A 22,215-nucleotide genomic window follows, 5' to 3' on the forward strand; every position below is an offset into this window, starting at 1 on the left:
TTGAATTTAAGGAATTAGGCAACGTACATCATGAAAGAGAGGGGGAAGATAATTGACAGTTATTGATTACAAATTCTTATAATTATGTATAGATGAATGGCATCAGTTAAAATGTGGCATTTTCTCAACAATGAATGAATATAAACTGGAAAGGACCATACAGTGGAGCATTAGAGAGATAAGTCTGTGTTCAGGTTTAAAACTAAGTATTTTTTTAACCTTTAGAAAGTAGATCATTTTTGCAAGTTTCTTTTATAAAATTCAGATGTCTAAGACAAATTACTAGTAAGGATTTACACAATGTATCCAACATAAATAAACTTACAGAAATCCTTAGCCTTTATTGGGTTATGCTGAGAAGAGAGTGTCTACTGCTGTTTAATACAGTGTACATACTCTGTTGTAACCTAAATGTGTTGTTAGAAAACCTAAGTAATTAAATTCATTCTGAAATTGTCACCTATCTTTTAATGTTGCTTATTATAATAAATACATATATAGTGCTGCACTTGCGTAAAATGTTTGGATGATACAAGACTCAAAAGAAAGTGGAACAAAGTAAACTACTGCCTCTGATTTTTTTTTTTATTGCTTAGAGCAATATTTCAACTTTTTTATAAATGATAAAACCATAAGTGTAGATTGATAGTACCCTAGAGGAACTTGAAATTTGATGGAATTTTGTGAATGTAAATTAGTAGATAAAAACTGCATGTTTTTATGTACATTACAGTAGTAACTTCATATTTTTCTTGTATGTTGTTTGTCTTTAACCTCCTGTAATTCTTGTCTAACTGCACCTTTCATTGTTTCTTGCATGGTTGTACTCATCTGTTTGTTCATTTCACATGCTTTTACTTTAAATGTATTGTTAATATAGTATTATACAGTAAAAGATTTCTCGCACAACTTTTGCATAGTATGAAGGTGAAAACTAAAGCATTTTGCATACTATTTGAGGCAGAACTTTAACAATTTTCTTATTTCAATACTTGTACTCCTATATTTTATATATATTTCCTGGTCTTTTTCCTCATTTTATGGAGGAGTTATGGAGTTCCATTTGACAACAAATTCATGGTACAGTACTGTAGTAGATCAAAAATACTAGTACAGTATCTTGCACAAAGTTATCATATTTCAGAAATCGTTCTAGTAAGGAATACAACAGGCATATGTATATTGTGAAGATGATGACTATTTTGTTGTTATGAGAAATTCTAGAGCACCTTGCCTCTGAAAAAGTTATATGAATCAATCCATTTTTCCTTTGCATAATTAGAACTGCAGTAAAAACTTGTACAAAAAATTGCAGAGGATTATGAACTACTTTTTTTAAAGAGGAATCTTCAAGACTAGGATTTGGGTATTTCAAATGCAATAAAATTCACTCTATTTCAGCAATCAGATTAAAACTTCACAGTAATTTAAATATAGTGTTGGGAACACCTAGTCGCATTTCAATTCAGAAATGGTAATATGAAAGAGTATTCATAAGGTGACAGAGGCAGTCCCCGGTTATCGGCGATCCAATTTCATGGCACCTGTCTAGCACCATAAAGTCAGCAATTTATAGGGCCATAACAGGCTGAGTTCCAGTTATCAGCGCCATAAGGTGCCTAGGCGCCTCATGACACCATAACATACCTAACAGAGGTGCCATAATGGTGCTTATGGTGCCATAAATGACTGAGCTTTGGTTAACGGCAGTTTTCGCTTATCGGCATCCCATCGGGAACGGAACCCCCACTGACAACCGGGGACTGCCTGTGTTGTCTGTGATGTCCAGATGTGTCATTTACAGTAATTAGATGCCTCCAGTTCCATCCATAGAGTATTTTGAATGATTCTGTATCATGTAGTGTTTCATAAAAGATTGTCTGCAATCTAAATTGAGAGCATGATGACATGCTATCCCCACCCATTGAGATTCCAATATCATCCATAGGAAATTTTTCCAACTTAATTCGTTATTTGTTTTCCGTTTCTGAACATACTACAGCTATGTGCAGGTACCATTCAGCTTCAAATTGGCATCATGTCATCTTTACTATATACAAGAAAATTAAATTCATAGTAAGCAGTAAAGAATAATATTTCTGTGTCCTTAAGTGGTCAGAGTAGGATTAACCATACAAATTTTGGGAAACTCCCAAATCTCTATTCATCTCATTAGTATTAAATTTTTTTATTAAGCTGTTAAAGCACTGATTGAGATGTAGTTTAATTTTTTCTTCCATTGTTGAGAGTAAGTGCATCTCTCATTCAAATTGGGACCTCACATCTAAACACATGAGGTCCATAAATAATATATTACAGTGATAATCGAAACGAGAAAAGTGCTTTGTGTACCATCAAGCTAAGAATTCAAATCCAAGACTGTGGATTGACATGGTACAGAGACTATAGCATAGCCTAAAGTTTGACATTGGTTGTAGACACCACCAGGTGTAAAGCAAATATGTACCTAACTGGGGCACCTGAGAGCATGGGTAGAGCATTCAAGCAAAACCTGGATTAAAAGGAAGAAACAATCAGGTGGTATTTCATGACCTTGATGTTTGTCTGTTGACATTCGGGATTTGACATACTGTAATAGTTTGTGTACATTACTATGCTATGCTGTAAAGCATGACAAAATGCAGAAGAATATTAGTGGGGGATTTAGACGAAAATAGATTTTTATTTTCTGCAGAGGTACTGGAGGCCTGGTTACGAATTCTTTAAAAATATTGGCACATCGTGCCTATTGCATCTAATTGCTGTATGTAAAGTCTATAGTGTACAGGGTACTTTTACTCATAGCATACATCAGTAAGCACTCAAATACCCTAATTTCTGAGATTTGATAAGGAATTACACAGTATTGTAGCATGTCGTAAGGATTGTGTTGTGCAAATTTGTTTCACATATATGTTACCATTTCTTTAAAGAATATTTAAATTACCCACATGATGATTGTGGTACCTGTGAGGAACTACCACTATCTAACTTCTATTAAGCCATGTTCTTTCTTGCTTTCATATGTATGTTTAGGAAATATTAACTGTTTTTGTGCTTATTTGAAACTCTACATCTCTGTGTTGAAGTAGGAAAGAAATGTTCAGCTCAGTGGAAATAAGTAATAACTTTTTTTATCTAACAGAAGTGAATGTTTTCGGTTGTGATAAAAAATCATGTACATACTGTCTTTGAAATATCTTAAAACAGAACTTTTATTTATCTTCCAGCTAATTCTTCCCTCCTGTGTTTTGGGGTTTTAAAAGCTGGTGATATATTTCCTTATTTCTGTAATTCATCAAATCTTCACACCATCATTGACTTGTCATGTTATTATGGATCAGAGTTATCAATCTCTTCTAGCCTTAGTTTTCTGTAGAATTTTGTTATCTTGATTTGGAAACTTGCTGTAACTGTTGGAGTTTTCAGGATGAGTCCATTTCTGCGACTTAAGACTGGTATGATGTGACATGATAGACAAATGTGTGACTTATATGCAAACTTGGACTTAAAAGATGAAAATTCTTTGGTCCAAACTGCTGTTTACAGAATTGATAAGTGAATGATACAGGAGGGTTCATATTATGTTTCTGTCTTGACTTGACCTTTTCACTAATATGTCTTGGCATCTAACAATCTTGGCAAAGATTTTTCCCTGCCCTTTTCTTCTTGGGAAATACTTTTTTGGCTTTTGTATTCTTCACGCAAGATATGCACTTGCATCGAAACTGTAGGATTACAGATAATCTTGTTAACCATAGCACTGCTGTACTTTGTTAGCACTCAGCAATATAAAGAAAAACTAATTCTTCATTTTCAGTAAAGCGTTTCCTATTAAAAACATTTTAACATTAATTCTGCCCATTTATATCATAAACATGTAGGAATTATTCATGGTAATGAATTGTTCACAATACCAGTGAGGAAATTGCTTCAGTTTTAAAAGCGTAATCTAAAGAAGAAACTGTGGAAAATTGGAATAGAGAGGAAAGGATTCAAAATAAACATGAGCAAAACAAAGTTTAACTAAAAAGGAAGCAAAGGAATAAGTTCAGTCAAAAAGTGGCCATATGGCTGCTGTGGAAAAGTTGTGGCGGAGAATTGATACTGTGTACCATATGTAACGGGTAATTTCAATGTCTCAAATATATTTGAAGAACAGATGAGAAGCAATTTGATAGTCATCACAATGGGAGAGATACAGGAAAGGCTCACTGAGCTAGTGATGTTATTCTATTACAATACAAGATCCAGAGTGAGGACAGTATACATTGGGAGAAACTGAAATAGATCTTGGCACCCACCACAGAGCAACAATGAATCTTTTATTATGTGAGAAGCTACAAATTAACACAGAAAGATGGGCCCTAAAAACTTGCTATACGAAGATGATTTGGCATTATGCAGAATCAGTTGGACAAGTGGAATGCAGGCGGGAACTGATTTCAAATTTATGACATGGCGCTCCTGAGTGTTTCGAGATGCCATATTAAATATAAGGAAGTTTCAATCTAGAGGTAAGATGATAAAACTGCATCTGAAAAATGAGATGACTAGGGAAAAGGAGCAGCTAGTCAGAAAAGCAGTAGTCATGGAAGTAGGAGGATGAAGAATAGTAGGAAGGGCCAGGAAATCATTGGGATAAGGCATAGAAGACAACATAGGCCAGAATGATACTCTGGCAGAAAGTTTTCAAGAGAGTAGAGAGAATTAATTTCACATGCAACTCTTGAGAAAAATTCAATGTTAAAACATTAACAAAATGCCTTCATGTTTGTCACCAGCCAGATTGATAATGTTTTGCTGGGAATGCTGAATGACCTGCATAATAGCACTTGGGTTGTTTGCATTAGCAATCTTCATTTTGAAGTAATTTCCTCCTTAGCATTTGATTCCTCACATGAGTAATTTTTAGTAGGTACTTTTAAAGACCCTTGTTTTAACCCATCCTTCCCTTACTTGCAAGATCCTGTTGCCTATCTGCTTTTTACTTTACAATATTAAATACTAATTATACATTCCCAAGAAAAGTTCCATCAGTCTTACGACAAGACCTATAAACCGCCAAGTGTCTGCATCATAGTATAAATGCAGACTTTAATTTTGGTTTACTAAGACGAGAAATTAGAAAGGTTGTAGTTCCCTGGCCATTATATGATATATAACTCTTGTTCCCCCCCCAAAGAGTTCAACGTTTATGATATCAAATTTATTAATTAAGCCACTACTTGTCTTGATTCCCATTGTCTCAAACTATTTTTGAATTTTGTATATGTTGTTAAATAGTGCTATGTTCTTTGCAAGTTCTGAATGCATACTTAAAAAGCTTTATTAATGGATGTTGCAAGTACTTTGTAAGTTGTCTTGTGCCTGGTTTTTGTTCTTTTATATGTGGAATGTGTGTTGTGTTCAGTCGGTGGCTTTTCTGCAGAACTGCCCCCACTACCCAGTTCAGCCCCACCTATGGTTATGGCCCGTCCCCCTGTACCACCTAGTCGGTCAAGATATGCCGAACATTCTTGGGTTGGTGGGTCACACCAGCCTGGCGTGCCTCACCACGGGGGTGGGCCACACTACGGCCAGCAGATGGGTCATATGGTTAGTCATCACCACCATCAGATAGCCCAGCATCATACTGGCCATGTTACGCACCACTTCTCCCAAGTGTCTCGTGCCTCTGCACATCAACAGTATGCCTACACTTCACAGGGTCAGTTGTTGCTTTTCTAAACCACATGGCTCTGTACACAACTGTCCTCGTATATGTTGGATGGTTTTGCTAGTTGCTATTTTGTGTGTGAATTGCTTGTGCTGTAGTTAACGCTTATATATGTTAACCTTTTGTCTAATGTAAATTTTTATTTTGTGTTCAGTGTGTTGGCTTTTGAGTTTTCTGTATTCATTAGGGTAAATTCACAAAACACTTAATGACCATAAATGAGGTCTGGAAGTACCTTTACATACATGCTTTGCAGAAATAATTGTAAACTAGACTGCAGAATTATTCCTTGATTCTTAGAAGTTTTTTGAATTCATGACTAATAGTCTTTGACCTTTCCAGGTTCAATGCACTACCAAGATGTTAATGATGGTGTACCAGGAAGTCGACAGGTAGGAAGTTCAACGACGACTTATTCAATTATTACTGATATAACACATTTATAAATGTACTATACTAATTATTTGTCAAAGATTTGAATTATTTGAATGTTAGTCATCTTGTTTTAATACCGTAAGTACAAAATTTTATTTCATTCTCAAGTGTTTGTTAGCCTCTTGATTTTTAAGTAGTCTGTGATAACTTATTTTAAAATGAGCAATATTTAGTTATTTCAAGTCCAGGATTAATGTAATTTTATTTTAGGTGTGCAGTTATCTGTATGTAAAGTAAAATGCTAAAGGAAACTGAGTATGTATAGATTAAATAAGTGTAACCATGGAAGCTTTCTACAAGATTTTTGTTCACTTAAAAAGTCTGTATGAGAATAGTATCTGTAGACAGATTGTGATTTTGAATGAAAATATCTAATACTTCTTTCCTCTTATGAATGCAAAATCTTTGGATATAAGGTTATACAAAATTCTCTAAACTATATATCAATTTTCCAAAGCGACAGTATTAACAGCTATTTTATTTTTTGTAACAGCCTCATTACTAGAATAGGACAGTATAAAAAGTGTTTGGTATTCTGATATGTAGTAGCAGAAACTGGATAAAGTACTTTCCTTTCCTGTAGATATTTGGTTTATCATTGTAAGGACAGAACATACCCCATGCTTATGTTATTTTTTTCTTTCATGCACTGCACTAGAAATGTTGTTAATGCCCTGTATCTACCAAAATAGCATTCTAAATGTTTTCATTTTCAGAAATGTATGCGCTTTGGTAAAAGGTTGATCTAACTTCATAAATTAGCCATTTGCATCCCAATTATTTGTTCAGTTTTCAATATGATTTAAAACAAATAAAAAAATAGTGGTTTGGGTATACTGAATTTTTTAGCCATATAATTCATCAGTTTTGTTGGTAATAGCAGTTAGATCCTATATCACAAATCTGGGGGCATATTACCACCCTTCCAGAAAATCTCACGATCACTCCTTCAGCACTGTGGTGCAATGTGTGGGGTTGAATTTCTGTTGAAATACATGGCCTGGTTTTCATGTTATCTGTTTTGTATGGACAGAATCTAGTGGTAGGATATATTTGTTTTCTAGCATTGTCCATTCTTTGTGATGATAATTTAGATTTCTTTATGCATAAGCTGTCATTAGCTTTTTCTAGTTGCAGCTTGTCCTGTTATTAAATGTGGGATGTAGTACTGGGTTGTACAATGCAAATTCTCCTTCATTCTTCCTACTTGTGCAGATGTAAAGCTATATATTTTTTTTTTTCATATTATAGGTCTATTGCTTCCTACTGGCTCATCTTCATTACTAGTCTTGCTACCCTTAGTCATTCTTTTATAAATTTGACTTAATTGACTTGAGATGTTTGGCATCAGTTGGATAAATTAGTAAATAACTTTTTCATTAAGTGTCCAGAAATGGCTATTGGAAGTTTCATTACCTGACCAAAGTCTGTTCTGTGTGCAAGTCTTCCTTATTCTTATAAAATTCATGATTACAGTTTAGTTGATCAACTGACAAATTTTTACATTTTGCTATTCTAGAAAATTTACATTCAAGTTTTATTGGTCTCATATGATTTACTGAATTTGCTCTCCATCCCTTATTAGCTTACTATCACTCACCCTTTTACCTGTGCTATGCCACTAGATTTTGAGTGACAATCTTTAAAGTGTAACATTAATCTCTTGTAAAACTGTTGTGTACAGTAGTAGTGTAATCCCCTATGCCAGGGTTTACAAATTACATAGCCACTTTAGGACCTTAACCTACACTGATTTTCAATATTCTCTTCTTGATGAATGATGATCCATCTTGAGATATTATATCTCCCAGGGGCCTGCCTTTAAACAATTTGCAGGTAATGAAACTTGCAACTGATCTTAAGGGTCTTATATGAGCATCAGTGGGCCACAATAAAGTGCAAGAGCAATCGGAGTAGAGTAGAGTCAAGTAGTGTAGTATTGTGGAGTGGTTCAAATAGTGCCAGCAAATCTCTGAATAGCAAAAAATTTGTTTATTGTGCTAACATCCCACCCCCACTTCTCATCATCTGTCTCCTGGTTCATAATCCTACTTAAACAGAAAGTATTCATCTCATGGTTTTGTAAATAGCCTTTCCCAAATTTAATTTGTTTATTTTGCAGGTGATAGTTTTTTTCTTTACATTTATTGAAAATTTACCTCCATTTATGTGGCCAGGATCTAAGTGCAATCCCTTATGCAAAAACTGCACTGTAACCAATGCACTGTAGCCAATGCTTAGAATGTCCTAGATAAAAACCTACTTGTGGAATTCAAAAATTCTTCAAGCAGAAATTTTAAAAATTTAAAAAATAGGTTCAGGGGTGGTGAAAACTAGATTTTTTTTAAAGAAGGCTTACAATCTGTAGTACATAGTTAACTTTTTTTTTTGCGCATCATATGACAGACGTAATCTTGGTAAATGAAATGCATATCAATTAGGTTTGGGAGTCTGGAAATTTAGTTTCCAGTTTTTATCATTAGACAACATATAGTTATTGACAGCTTCATTAACTGCTTTATCTACAGTTTATAGATGTAGAATTTGTTCAGTGAATATCCTTTATCACATGTATTTGTAGTAACCCGCTAACAGTAGAATCTCATTTCCCACAGCCATATTCAGAGTATTCTTCCCGCACCATGTCTCTGCCCCAGGGTAGTAGCCTCCCTGCCTCTGGTAGTGCTGCTGTCACCATTAACCCCGGCAGCGGACCCACACCTTCCCACCGCTACTCTGCTACTATTGATCGTCAGGGTCTGAGCGAGAGCTCCTCCGAAGGAGACGTTCCAGTTTCTGCTAACAAGAAGGAGAAGGAAAAGAAAGGTTCTGTTTTCAAGTTCTTTGGGCGGAAAAAAGGTGCCCAAGTATAGTTTTATTTCTCACCAAATATAAATAATATATATATAGATTTATAAATATATATATATAAATATAAATATTTTTTGTAAAGGAAACTTTAATATAAAATGTGTTTTTGTGCCACTTAGAAATACTGTACTGTATAAATTTCAGTGTTCATATATACATATATATATATATATTTCCTTTTATCCATAAAAATCTGGCTGTTATACATCATTTAAGATGTACCTGAATGGCTCAGCATATGCCACTAAAAGGATTTTTTGTTTCCCATGATAACATACTTGTCTTCCAGTGTTCCTAAGAAGGCAGGTTGTACAGGAAGGCTTTGTAGTTACATATTGTATGTTTTTTATCACATTATCATGATCATAAAAATTCACTCATTTGTATTCTTTTTCTTTGTTAGACTAATGGCAATAGCTTTTGTACTTTCGAGCTGATCTCCTAGAGAGATTACTGTAAATTAGAAGAGAAGTTTTGTATTACAATGTAATTTAGAATTTATGAAGGCTAGCTATATCCTGCTTTTCACTGTAATGAAAGGTACTGGAATTACAGTGCTGTATTAGATTCTGAAACCCATCTGTAAGATATCAGAAAATACAAGAATGTGTTATCTGTATAAGTTTAAGAGCAATTTTGTTTACTGCATAACCTTCAGTTAGGTATGAAGGTTTGTCATTCAGGAAAAAGTTTGTACTAAATTAGCACAATGAAATTATCGCCAAAGTTTTCATTACCACATGCTATCACAATAGAGGACCTTATTTTGATGATTAACAGACGTTACACAAGAAAATATCTTTGTGAATTGGTTAAAAATACTTTTGAGAGTAAAGGAAAGGCCAATAAATGTATGGTAGACCACAATTTGTAATACAAGTACTTTGGGGATGAGTTCAGTCCTAAAACCAAGCTTTATGACAAGAGAATTAGTGTCTTATCAGTGCCTGCTTTCATGTTGGTCCTGCAAGCTGCAAACAAAACTTGTCATTATTTTCCATTTACACCTGCTATTGAATATATCTTAGACATACGTACTTTGATACTGAATATATCAAAGAAGACTTACTTTGATATTTAAACGACTTATTTTCCACTTTTCACACTTGATGCTCTGTCTCTTTATGTATATAATTATATAAATATTGTTCAAATCAAATTATTTTGTGATGCAAGTTCTGAATGGATGAAGAGAGGAAATGGTACCGTGTTGCTATGTGTAATATTGCTAATAAATTTATAATTTAATTTCTTCTTTATTTCAAACCTTATTTTTGTTCTAGAAAAGGAAAACTTCATTGTTGATTTGATGTCCTAGTGATTTTAACTCTCCCACCCTGTCAATCTCAATATTTTTTACCCCACCCCAAAACAAATATCAGAAAGTAGAATACAGACAGGCCTTGGTTAATGGCGGGGGTTCTGTTCTCGGCCAATGCCGCTAACCAAAAATCGGCGGTAACAGCACTAAAAACCTACTTAATGGCACTGTTTAACCAAATATCAGCACGGTTAACCAGAGACTGGCGCTGCTGTTGAATTGAGATAGGCGCTGTTAACCAGAGATCAATGCAGAAAATCCAATTAACAGCGTCGCTAGACAAGCACCGTAAAACTGGATAGCCGTTAACCGATGTTGCTGTTAACTGAGGGCTGCCTATAGTGCGTTAGTGTTTGCTAGACTTGGCTACTGCTTGGCTAATGCTGGTGCAGTGGGCTATATCTAGAACTGAGCTCGAGGCAGGAATCTGTTACCCTGTTATCTTTCTTCACAGCCATGACTTATAATACTCGTTCCTTGAACAGGACTAGTAGAAGAAAAGATAACTGACTTCTTGCAGAGTTCCAATCCACAGATTCGTGGCTTTTTAGGAGACCTTTTGACACGTGTGCTGCTGCATGGGAGTCTGTGATTGGGCAACATTTGTTGGCTAAAGCAGAAGAAACACAGTTGTGTGACTTGATAAGAATATGGCAGTGCAAAGCTAGTAAGTTAAGGGCAGCTCTTGATGAACCATGAACAAGTTCGACACGGATGTGTCTAGATGAACAATGATTGGCTCTAGAGAAGTAAAGTGGGAGTCTGGAGAAGGCTTGCAAATGCTCTTGCCCACCTGGATCTGATAAGGACACTTCCTATGAAGAGCATCTTCGACTCTCTCCAACAGTTTGAACAAGACTGAACAATAGAGTCGGAAGCAGCAGACATAGAAGGGCCAGGAGTGGAAGCTGATGGAAGTGACACAGCCGATGAAGGGACAGTGCAAGACGAGGGAAGAGCAGCCGTGGAAAAGCAGGAAGAATACATACACAGAAACCGTAGCTCTGGAAACCATCATGGCAGTAGACACTGGGGTGCAGGAAGACATGAAATGGGACAGTAGACCCCCAAAGGAGGGTACCTCTGGAAGGCCAAATGACACCCAACACTTGGGCTTACGCTCGCATTTTGTTCAAACGCCTTTGGGGATTACAAGGTGAAGCCCCTACTTGTCTTCATTCGGAGACTCCTTGAGCCTTCAAGGCCCACAAAGTGCTTTAGGAGAAGCTTCCAGTGATGTGGAGGGATAATGCGAAAGTCTGGGTAACAAGACTTTTGTTCAAGGAGTGGGTAAATCTGCGTTTTGGCCCGACAGTGAAGAAATTCTTGGAAGAGAAGTGCCTCCCTCTGAAATGTCTGCGGCTGTTGGACAATGCCCCTGCTCACCCTCCTGGCCTCGAGGAAGATATCCTAGCGGGGTATTCGTTTACCAAGGTTCTTTATCTTCCGCCTAACACCTTCCCTCTCCTCCAGCCCATAGACCAGAAAGTGGTATCGAACTTCAAGAAGCTGTATACGAAACATCTTTCGACATCACCGATACCACAAACCTCACCTTGCGTGAATTGGAAGGAGCATTTCGATGTTGTGATATGCATCCAACTCATCGACCAAGCTTGGCAGGAGGTAACGAGGCGAACCTTGAATTCTTCATGGAGGAAACTCTGGCCTGATGCCGTATCCGTCCGAAACTTCGAGGGATTCGACGTGGGCGAAGCTGGTACTGCAGATTCAGGAACAGTTGACGATCCTGAAACTGTTTCTCAACCAGATCTTGACGAGATCGTTGCACTCGGCAAGTCCATGGGGCTGGTCGTCAACGAGGACAACATCAATGACCTTTTCGAGGAGCACCAAGAGGAGCTTACGACGGATGACCTGAAGGAGTTGGAGGTCATGCAACATAACGTCATTCAAGAAGAGTTCTCTAGCAGTGGCGAGGAGGAGGACGACCCTATGACAACGGCTGCTTTTCATAAGGTGCAATCATTTGTAGAAAAGAGACACCCCGAAAAGGCTTACACAGGTCGTATGCTTGCACAGTTCGAAGACGTTTGCCTGAGTCGCTTCAGGAGCATTTTGAAAAGCAGGCAGAAGCAATCTTCCTTGGATAGTTATTTTTTAAAGAGGCCTTTAGTACTAGCTGGAGTAAGCAAAAAGGAAGATTCAATTAATACTACGAAAAAACAGAAAGTTGAAAGTGGTGAAGAAATTGACAATTTAATTTCAAGTTTTTTGTAAAGTTAAGTGTCAGTTTTGGTAATGTGTTTCGTATAATTAGTTTATGTTTCCTGACATTTTTTAATTTGTTTCGTAAAGTTAAGTGTACATACTATAAGAAGTTTTCTGCCGTTTGTCCTCCTACTCTGTCGCCACTTTCGGAGATAGCCTCACTTGAAAGGTAAGGTTCCACATTTTACTACATATGTATGTATATTTACGTACAGTATTTCTTGTATACCAAGTACACTCATGCACTTTATTTACAGGTATACGTACATATTAGTACTAGTACGTATTAAGTTAACCCTTTAACGCCGATTGGACGTATTAAAAGTTGACAAAAATTGTCGGTCGGGTGCCGAACCGACGTATAGTACGTCGACGAAAAAAAGTTTGTTTAAAAATTCGCAGAAAAATAGTTATAGGCCTACTAGGCAAAAACTTTTGAATCATGCGCCTTGGGGGATGCGGGGAGCTCACGGATCAAGCTGTTGTTTTGTTTACAATCGTTACCCAGGAGCGCAAGCGCGAATTTCTTTCTTCTCGCACTAAAAAGCATCAACGACACATCTCGGAAATTATTTAGTCACTTTGACATCATTTTTGCACCATTTTATATTAGCCGTTACATAGAGTTTTATACATGAAAATGTGCACAATTTCATGTAAAATACAACACAACACAACTCATGGTTGTAGCTTTTATCAGTTTTGAAATATTTTCATATAAATAACAATAAGTGCCAAAATTTCACCCTTCGGTCAACTTTGACTCTACCCAAATGGTCGAAAAACGCAATTGTAAGCTAAAACTCTTATATTCTGGTAATATTCAATCATTTACCTTCATTTTGCAACAACTTGGAAGTCTCTAGCACAATATTTTGATTTATGGTGAATTTATGAAAAAAACTTTATCCTTACGTCCACGCGGTAACTCGTCTGGAAAAAAATAATTTTTTAGTCCGATTGTTTTAAAATAGCCGTTACATAAAGTTTTATATATGGAAATGTGCGCAATTTCATTTAGAATACAACAAAAAACAACCCATGGTTGTAGCTTTTATTAGTTTTGAAATATTTTCATATAAATAACAAGTGCCAAAATTTCAACCTTTGGTCAACTTTGATTCGACCGAAATGGTCGAAAACCGCAATTGTAAGCTAAAACTCTTACATTCTAGTAATACTCAATAATTTACCTTCATTTTGCAACAAATTGGAAGTCTAGCTCAATATTTCGATTTATGGTGAATTTATGAAAAAACTTTTTCCTACATTCACGCTTTAACTGCCGAAAAATTCAAAATTTTTTCGTTCGATTGTCGTAATGTTTGCACAGCTTTATATTAGCCGTTACATAGTTTTATATATGAAAATGTGCGCAATTTCATGTAGAATACAACAAAAAAAACAACCCATGGTTGTAGCTTTTATCAGTTTTGAAATATTCTCATATAAATAACAATCAGTGCCAAAATTTCAACCTTTGATCAACTTTGACTCGACCGAAATGGTAAAAAAAAGCAATTGTAAGCTAAAATTATTACATTCTAGTAATATTCAATCATTTACCTTTATTTGCATCAAATTGGAAGTCTCTAGCACAATATTTTGATTAATAGTGAATTTACGGAAAAAAAATTTTTCCCTTACGTCTGCGCGGTAACTCTTCCGAAAAAAATCAGACATTTTTTTGTCCGATTGTCGTAATGTTTGCACCATTTTAAATTAGCCGTTACATAAAGTTTTATATATGAAAATGTGCGCAATTTCATGTAGAATACAACAATAAACAACCCATGGTTGTAGCTTTTATCAGTTTTGAAATATTTTCATATAAATAACGATAAGTGCCAAAATTTAAACCTTTGGTCAACTTTGACTTAACCAAAATGGTAAAAAAACGCAATTGTAAGCTAAATCTATTACATTCTAGTAATATTCAATCATTTACCTTTATTTTGCAATAAATTGGAAGTCTCTAGCACAATATTGTTTATATAGGAAAAGAATAATGTGCATCGCACCAAAAAAAAACTACTTTACTTGGCATTGAAGAAGCATCCAGTTAAAAAGGGGAGAGAGAAGAATTAATTTCATTAAAGATGAAAATAGCACATATATTCTTGCATACTGGCATCGCCAAACAAAATGGGGACCCAATAACAGGAAAGGAAATGTTCCTATGCAGATCAAATCCTAAAAGTCCACGTACGAATAAATAATGCAAGACCAAACATAACTTAAGAAAATATTGATTGATAAGTGCAAAGCAAACACCTACATTATCATCATCTAGATTAAAAAAGCACAGGAGTTTCTCCAGTTAGAACTAAGCCACTGAATGCAGCAAAGTAAGATTAAAAGAGAAGCCAACATCAATTTTCATTTTAGGGAAAAAATGTCATCATCATAGAATGAATTCATGCAAACAAAAACCTGGAAAAAGAAGGAAAATAGAATGAACTTAGGACAATTCTTAAAATTGAGCTTTGGGGGATTTAAATCTGCCGGTTTTCACCCTAGGCATTAACTCTTAAATATCTGCTATAAAACCTTTTTAACTTTTTTCAAAGTTCAATTAAGAAAATTGGTAATTTGATTCTTTATTAAACCTCAAATGCTTTCAATACAGTTTTCAATAATGACATGCTGAAAAATTTTTTGCCTTTACACCAAACCATTCTAATTAATATCCTGATCTTTATATATGGAAAAAGTTATTTTTGAATTACTTTATTCTGTGATAATTTTATCTTCAATTGTATTGATCAATAACAAAACATATGAAAACACTTCAACTACAATAACGTAAATTATTAGTTTCAAAATACTAAGTCTAGCCATTTTTACAAAGTATTTACAAAAATTCCAAATGTAGGATTACTAACCATCAACAGCTTCACCTTTGTCTTCACTTGCTACAAACTGTAGCATAAAGCTTGTCCAGAGAGATAAGACGGCTACAAACGTAAGGCAAAATCTCATTCCCTTAAACCATCCTGGATATCCCCACATAGCAATATCCATATATCCAGCTATGCCAAGGCCACCTATAACAGTCAACAAACCTACCGGCTGTGGGGCCAATAATCCTAGCCATGCAATGAGTGATGGAGACACACCATACACCAAATTTGACCAATTTGGAGGCTGAGTTGTACCAACAGGGAGTGTCAGACCCCACCGAACACCACCAAGAAACGACAGGATGGAGGCTCCGTAGTACAGTTGGGCTTGCACTACATCTGGCATGTATACGCCACAGTTCATCATAAAGACTGGCGCTGCAATAAATGGAATCAGGCCAGAGAAGCCCAAAATTAATGCCGGTGTGGGCGAGTGTCGCACCTGGAATAAAAAGATTGAATCATTACCCCTTTTGCAACAAAAACTGAACTATATAGTATTTCTACAATCATACTATAATGGGCGTAATGTCTGTCTGTCATTCAATCACCGCCAAACGGCTGGTCAGATGGGCATGAAACTTGGCAGGGTTATGGTGGGGACCCCTAAGATGGTTTGTAATGGGGTTTCATCCAACCTAACCCCCTCCTTTGTAGGGGGTGGGGGTGAGAAGGGATTCCCTGAAACGGAGCTGTTTCTGGCCGTGAAACAAGGCTGGTTATTCCCGTAGACTTAGTTACTTTACAAATTTTCAAACATAATTTCTGTACAACTTCCCCGGAGAAAGTCGCGAATATTTCAGCTCGGACACAATAGAAGATGAAAATTATCATCAATATCCGCAAGATTTTTTGAATAACTTAAATCCATTGGGACTGCCAATGCACAAAATAACGCGTGAGAAGTACTGCCCGGTAATGTTCCTTCGGAATTTCAATCCTGCCAATGGACATTGCAATGGAACGAGGTACACCATTATGGAGCTAAACTCCCACGTCATCGAAGCAGTGATAGCAACGGGCCTCTCACACCAGCAAACATCTGTTCATCCCCCGGATTCCTCTGATGCCTTCGGGCAACCAGTTTCCGTTCCAGTTACGGCGCAGACAGTTTCCCATCAACCTGGCCTTCTCATTCACTGCAAACAAGTCGCAGGGCCAGACTTTGGATCAAGTTGGTGTGTTTCTACCGTCACCCATGTTCACGCATGGCCAACTGTATGTGGCGATGAGCAGAGCAACTGACTCTGCCAACTTGAAATTAAGTTGTGGACAAACTGATAATATTGTGTACAAAGAGGTTCTGTAGTAGGTATGTATAAAAATCGCCCTTATTTTAATATTGCTGAACAAATAGTACATATAAATTTTTCACTTCTGCACCCGTATTTTATCACCCATCGTAGATGGGTAAGTTTGCTAGTACCTTTAATTAAAGCTTAAAAATAGGTTTGTATTTATTACTAAGATAAGATAGTTAATACTAAATTATCCTTCTATGAAGCTTATAAGTAGTAATCACCTGTTTGACATTTTCCAAGAGAGCTAGAGATGTAGTCTTGTGGTCCTCCTTAAAGTTACATCTGGAAGAAGTATGGACTGACTGGATGGCTGTACCTGCAAATTACAATCTCGATACTAATTCTACCTTCATCTCTTGCAAATACTAAAAAAAACATACAGGTAAACTCCACAGATTTGAACTATTTGGGAACACTTAGTCATATAATTAAAAAGACTTGGATCTTTGGAGAACCATCAAACTGGCTATCATTGGGCATATCAGCATAGTAAAATGCAGTCATATGCTAATAGGTTACCTCCTATTTTTTATTAATGTTAAAGTGGAAGCAATGTAATTCAGTAATTATGTTCAAATGAGAAGGACCTATATCTATTAAAAAATGGTGTCTGTGCTTGTCATTCTTAAACAAGCTGACACATTCTTAAACAGGCTGACACAAAGTATACACTTAGGTGTTTTGTACATATATACTGTATATGAACACATACCGTACTCTATAACATACCTTTAAATAGACTGGAGATTTGTTTATACCTTAGAGGGAATCCACTACTGCCCACTTCTATTCTCCTGTGGCAGCTCCTCAGTAATAACTGTAAAGGAGTCATTTTATCTGAAAAGTAAAGGGAAGTTGGACATTCAGACTAGTATGCCTGTACTATGACTAAAATAAACATGCATTCTGACAGTGTTTCAGTTGACAAAATGTTGAAGAGAGTATATATAGTTGTGGTGCTTGTAAATGCAGAAAAATTGGACAATTTTCTATCGATAGAATGTGCTTCCAAAAACTAAACTAAAGTTACAGACAAAGTGAAAGTGTGTTCAATCTGCCATATTTGTAACCAAGATTTCCTTTTCCACAAAATCCTTATACACAGGGGGGGAAAACTACACTTTCCCTACTTGACTTGTCGGTAGTGACTAATAAAAACAATTATAACTAACAATGACTACCCCCTAGAAAAGTTATGTCCATGATATTACGTAGTCCCTTTCAATGGTAAAAAATAATAAAAATCAGATTGCATCATAGACACATGCAATGTAATCCTGAACCCAAATTATCACGTAATCACAGATCCTAATCTATATTTGGTCATCACCTAACTTGTAGTTTTCACAAAATCATTGGGACCCACATGATGAAATAAAAGCAATCAGAAATCATAAAATGATATTGTAATGATACAATAAAGTTTGTTCATACTTACCTGGCAGATATATATATAGCTGTATTTCCCAAAGTCCGACAGAAATTAAAAAACTTACAACACACGTAGTGGGAGTCAGGTGGTTAGTAACCATTCCCATTTCCTATTCATAATTTTTATTTCCACTGTCTCCTGAGTGGGTGGGTACTTAATTATATATATCTGCCAGGTAAGTATGAACAAACTTTATTGTATCATTACAATATCATTTTGTTCATGAAACTTACTTGTCAGATATATATATATAGCTGAATCCCACCTTTGGTGGTGGGAAGAGACAGAATAGAATTTTTAGGAAACATATACATGCAGATAATTGATATCTTGGTTCCTTACCTGTTAGCATAGCTGGCTTCGTGGTTACTGCCACGTAAGTCTTGCTTGTGCTACTAGAGTTGCCAGCGAGGTAGAGACCTATAAGCTGGTGCACTCAAGATGATCTGTCAACGGGGGCATGACCACGATGTGACTAGACCATTGGCCATACCATGAGGGCAACGAAGTAAAAAACCACCTGGCCTAGTCTACCAAAGGTATCCCACTAAACTAGACTAAAGGAGGGAGATCCGCCTCGGGCGGTCAACCCCACAACCAAAAAACACACACAATTAAAAGCTCACCTAACCACTAAAGGATAGGATGAGTGCTACCTCCTGCCCCAAAACAGTATGGTCCAAGCGACGAGCAATGTTCGTATGTCGCTTTCACCTCCCGCAGGTAGTGTGAAGCGAACACCGAGTTGCTCTCACTGAGTGCCATATTTCTGTGAAAGGCTATCGAGGTCGAAATAGCCCTCACCTCGTGGGCATTCGCTTTTAAAAGCTTCATGTCACTATCACTGCATGTGGAATGAGCTTCCTTAATGGTCTCTCTCAAGAAGAAAGAAAGCGCGTTCTTCGACATGGGAAGATCAGGCTTCTTGACAGAGCACCACAAGTTGCCCGAAGGTCCTCTACAGTCCTTCGTTTTGTCTAAATAGAATTTGAGAGCCCTGACAGGGCACAGGACTCTCTCTGCCTCACGACCCACGATATCTGTCAAACCCTTGATTTCAAATGTCTTGGGCCAAGGGTTGGAAGGATTTTCGTTCTTTGCTAAGAACATAGGGCTTAAAGAACAAACTGCATCGGAGTTCTTAAACCCAACATGCTTGCTTATAGCCTGGATCTCACTAACTCTCTTCGCCGTCGCCAGAGCAGTTAGAAAAAGTGTTTTCCTTGTAAGGTTTCTAAGCGAAGCTAACTTGAGCGGTTCAAATTTGCTGGACATCAGAAGCTTAAGAACAATGTCTAAGTTCTAAGAAGGAACTCTTGGTTGAGATACCTTCGAAGTCTCGAAAGATTTCAGGAGATCATGAAGGTCTCTGTTATTGGCTAAGTCCAGCCCTCTATGCCTAAAGACTACAGAAAGCACACTCCTGTAGCCCTTTATCGTAGGCACCGCTAAGCGAACTTCATTCCTCAAGTAGAGAAGGAAGTCTGCGATCTGGCTCACAGAGGTAGAGGTGGAGGAAATGCCTTTCTTCCTGCACCAGCTCCAAAAAACAGCCCACTTGGATTGGTATACGGCAATAGAGGAAGGTCTCCTTGCCGTTGCGATTGCTTTAGCCACAGGTCTTGAAAAACTCCTCGCTCTGGCCAACTTCTGGATAGTCTGAACGCAGTCAGACTCAGAGCGGGGAGGTTTTTGTGATACCTCTCGAAGTGGGGCTGTTTGAGTAGATCTATCCTTGGAGGCAGAGTCCTCGGAAAGTCTACTAGGAAAGACATGACCTCTGTGAACCAGTCTGTCGCTGGCCAGAAGGGGGCGATGAGAGTCATCCTCGCTCCCTCTGATGCCGCGAATTTCCTTATTACCTCCCCTAGGATCTTGAACGGGGGAAAGGCGTATACGTCTAGTCCCGTCCAGTCCCAAAGAAGAGCGTCTAATGCTACGCTCCTGGGTCTAGAAATGGTGAGCAGTACAGCGGAAGTCTCGTTGTCCTGGAAGTTGCGAAGATGTCTACGAGCGGACATCCCCATAACTTCCACAACCTCTGGCATACTTCCTGATGAAGGGTCCACTCCGTCGGCAGCAGTTGACCTTGCCGACTGAGGAGATCTGCACGGACGTTTTCTACCCCTGATACGAATCTCGTCAGGATAGAGACGTCGTGTGCCTTCGCCCATAACAGGATTACTTTTGCAAGGAAGAACAGGGATCGAGAGTGGGTTCCTCCCTGTTTCTTGAGGTATGCCAGGGCTGTGGTGTTGTCCGAGTTGATCTGCACCACCTTGCCGGAGACTTCGTCCTGAAAGAACTGGAGCGCCAGATGAACTGCTGCCAGCTCCTTGAGGTTTATGTGCCAGGACACCTGTTCCCCTCTGCAGGTGCCTGACACTTCCTACCCCCCCAGTGTTGCTCCCCACCCCGCGGAAGACGCGTCGGAGAACAACACTAGGTCGGGGCTCTGAAGCTTGAGGGAAAGACCCTCTGCGAACTTCAAAGGGTCGGTCCACCATCTTAGGTGTTCCTTCATCTCTTCCGATAACACCAGAATTGATTCCAAGTCGTTTTGGTGCTTCCTTGAATTCCAGGAAGAATTGTAGAGGTCTGAGGTGCAACCTCCCTAGGGAAACAAACTTCTCCAGTGAGGAAATGGTCCCCAGCAGACTCATCCATTCCCTCACCGAGCATGATTCTTTCCCCAGAAAGGCTGACACTTTGCTTAGGCAATCTAGTTGTCGCCCCTGGGACGGAAAAGCCCGAAAAGCCACTGAGTCCATCTAAATCCCCAGATAGACTAAGGACTGAGAAGGGGTCAGATGTGACTTTTCGAGGTTTACAAGAAGCCTCAGGGACTTCGTTAAAGACAAGGTCGTGTGAAGGTCCTCCAGACACCGGTCTTTCGAGGAGGCTCGTATGAGCCAGTCGTCCAGGTAGAAAGAGATCCTGACTTTGGAAAGATGAAGCCACCTCGCAATGTTCTTCATCAGTAGGGTGAATACCATTGGAGCAGTGCTGAGTCCGAAGCAGAGAGCCCTGAATTGAAACACTTTTCCTTTCAGGACAAACCGCAGGTATTTCCTCGACTGGGGGTGGATGGGTACGTGAAAATACGCGTCCTGGAGATCTAGTGAAGCCATCCAATCCCCCGGTCTTAAGGCTCCCATCACTGACTGAGGTGTCTCCATCTTGAACCTCTGCTTGATGACAAAGAGGTTCAGGCTGCTGACATCGAGTACCGGTCGCCATTCTCCCGACTGCTTTGGCACCAGGAACAGTCGGTTGTAAAATCCGGGGGAGTTCAGGTCGGAGACCTGTTCTACGGCATGTTTCACGATCATCTGATCTAGCAGATCGTATAGCACTTGTTGCTTTTCTCCCCGATAAGGTGACATATCCCTGGGTGTCGTAGACAGCGGGGGTGGCTTCAGGAACGGGATCCGGTAACCCTTCTTTATGATGTCTAAGGACCATTTGTCCGCACCTCTCTCTTCCCAGGCTTGCGCAAACAGCTGAAGCCTGGCTCCAACCGGTGACTGAAGGACTTCTGTCTCACTTCTTTTTTTTGGCAAGCGCAGTGGCTCTGCCTCTGGAAGTGCCTCTTCCTCGAGGGGCTGGTCTCGAGGAAGAACTACCTCGAAAGGGCTTCGATTTCTTGAGAATCGAAACTCCCGACGACGAAGGTACCGCAGGTCTCCTTGAAGATTGTGCGAGGAGATCTTGCGTGGCCTTCTCCTGGAGACTGGTAGCAATGTCTTTAACCATAGCCTGGGGGAAGAGATGATCCGAAAAAGGAGCAAAGAACAAATCTGCCTTTTGTGACGGAGAGACGGATTTAGCTGTGAAATTGCAAAACAGGGATCTCTTCTTCAAGAGCCCTGTGCAAAAGTGAGCTGTTAGCTCCTCCGAACCATCTCTGACGGCCTTGTCCATACACGACATTACGCTGGACAGCTCCCCCAGGCTAATCGAGTCGGAACTCCTAGACTTGGCATCCAGAACTCCCAGAC

General features: G+C 38.3%; 2 protein-coding genes across 2 annotated transcripts in view; one reads left to right on the forward strand and one right to left on the reverse strand.

The window, feature by feature from the left end:
* LOC135217639 (uncharacterized) overlaps positions 1–10,273 on the forward strand; it is a 37,782-nt gene extending 27,509 nt beyond the window's left edge. Inside the window, exons 15-17 of the mRNA XM_064253605.1 lie at positions 5,432–5,710; positions 6,062–6,111; positions 8,770–10,273. Of these exons, the coding sequence (XP_064109675.1) occupies positions 5,432–5,710; positions 6,062–6,111; positions 8,770–9,027 (587 nt within the window). The 3' untranslated portion in view covers positions 9,028–10,273. The remainder of the gene's footprint in view (positions 1–5,431; positions 5,711–6,061; positions 6,112–8,769) is intronic.
* A 4,889-nt stretch (positions 10,274–15,162) lies between these two features.
* On the reverse strand, positions 15,163–17,662 carry LOC135217283 (transmembrane protein 69-like). Its single transcript, XM_064253032.1, has 3 exons — positions 17,512–17,662; positions 17,004–17,098; positions 15,163–15,923 (listed from the first exon to the last, which is right to left on the reverse strand). The coding sequence occupies exons 1-3, from the start codon at positions 17,612–17,614 to the stop codon at positions 15,459–15,461; spliced, it is 663 nt and encodes a 220-aa protein (XP_064109102.1). The 5' UTR covers positions 17,615–17,662; the 3' UTR covers positions 15,163–15,458.
* Positions 17,663–22,215: the final 4,553 nt, after the last annotated feature.

The sequence above is a fragment of the Macrobrachium nipponense genome, chromosome 7 (assembly GCF_015104395.2).
Source record: "Macrobrachium nipponense isolate FS-2020 chromosome 7, ASM1510439v2, whole genome shotgun sequence".
Taxonomy (NCBI): domain Eukaryota; kingdom Metazoa; phylum Arthropoda; class Malacostraca; order Decapoda; family Palaemonidae; genus Macrobrachium; species Macrobrachium nipponense.

Bases quoted from the DNA above. Each gene is read 5' to 3' on its own strand.
- LOC135217283 (XM_064253032.1), bottom strand. From the start codon at position 17,614: ATGACTCCTTTACAGTTATTACTGAGGAGCTGCCACAGGAGAATAGAA. The intron at 17,099-17,511 runs GTATGTTATAGA...TGTAATTTGCAG, and splicing joins AATCTCCAGTCTATTTAAAG to GTACAGCCATCCAGTCAGTC. The intron at 15,924-17,003 runs GTGATTACTACT...TTTTTATTCCAG, and splicing joins TCTTGGAAAATGTCAAACAG to GTGCGACACTCGCCCACACC.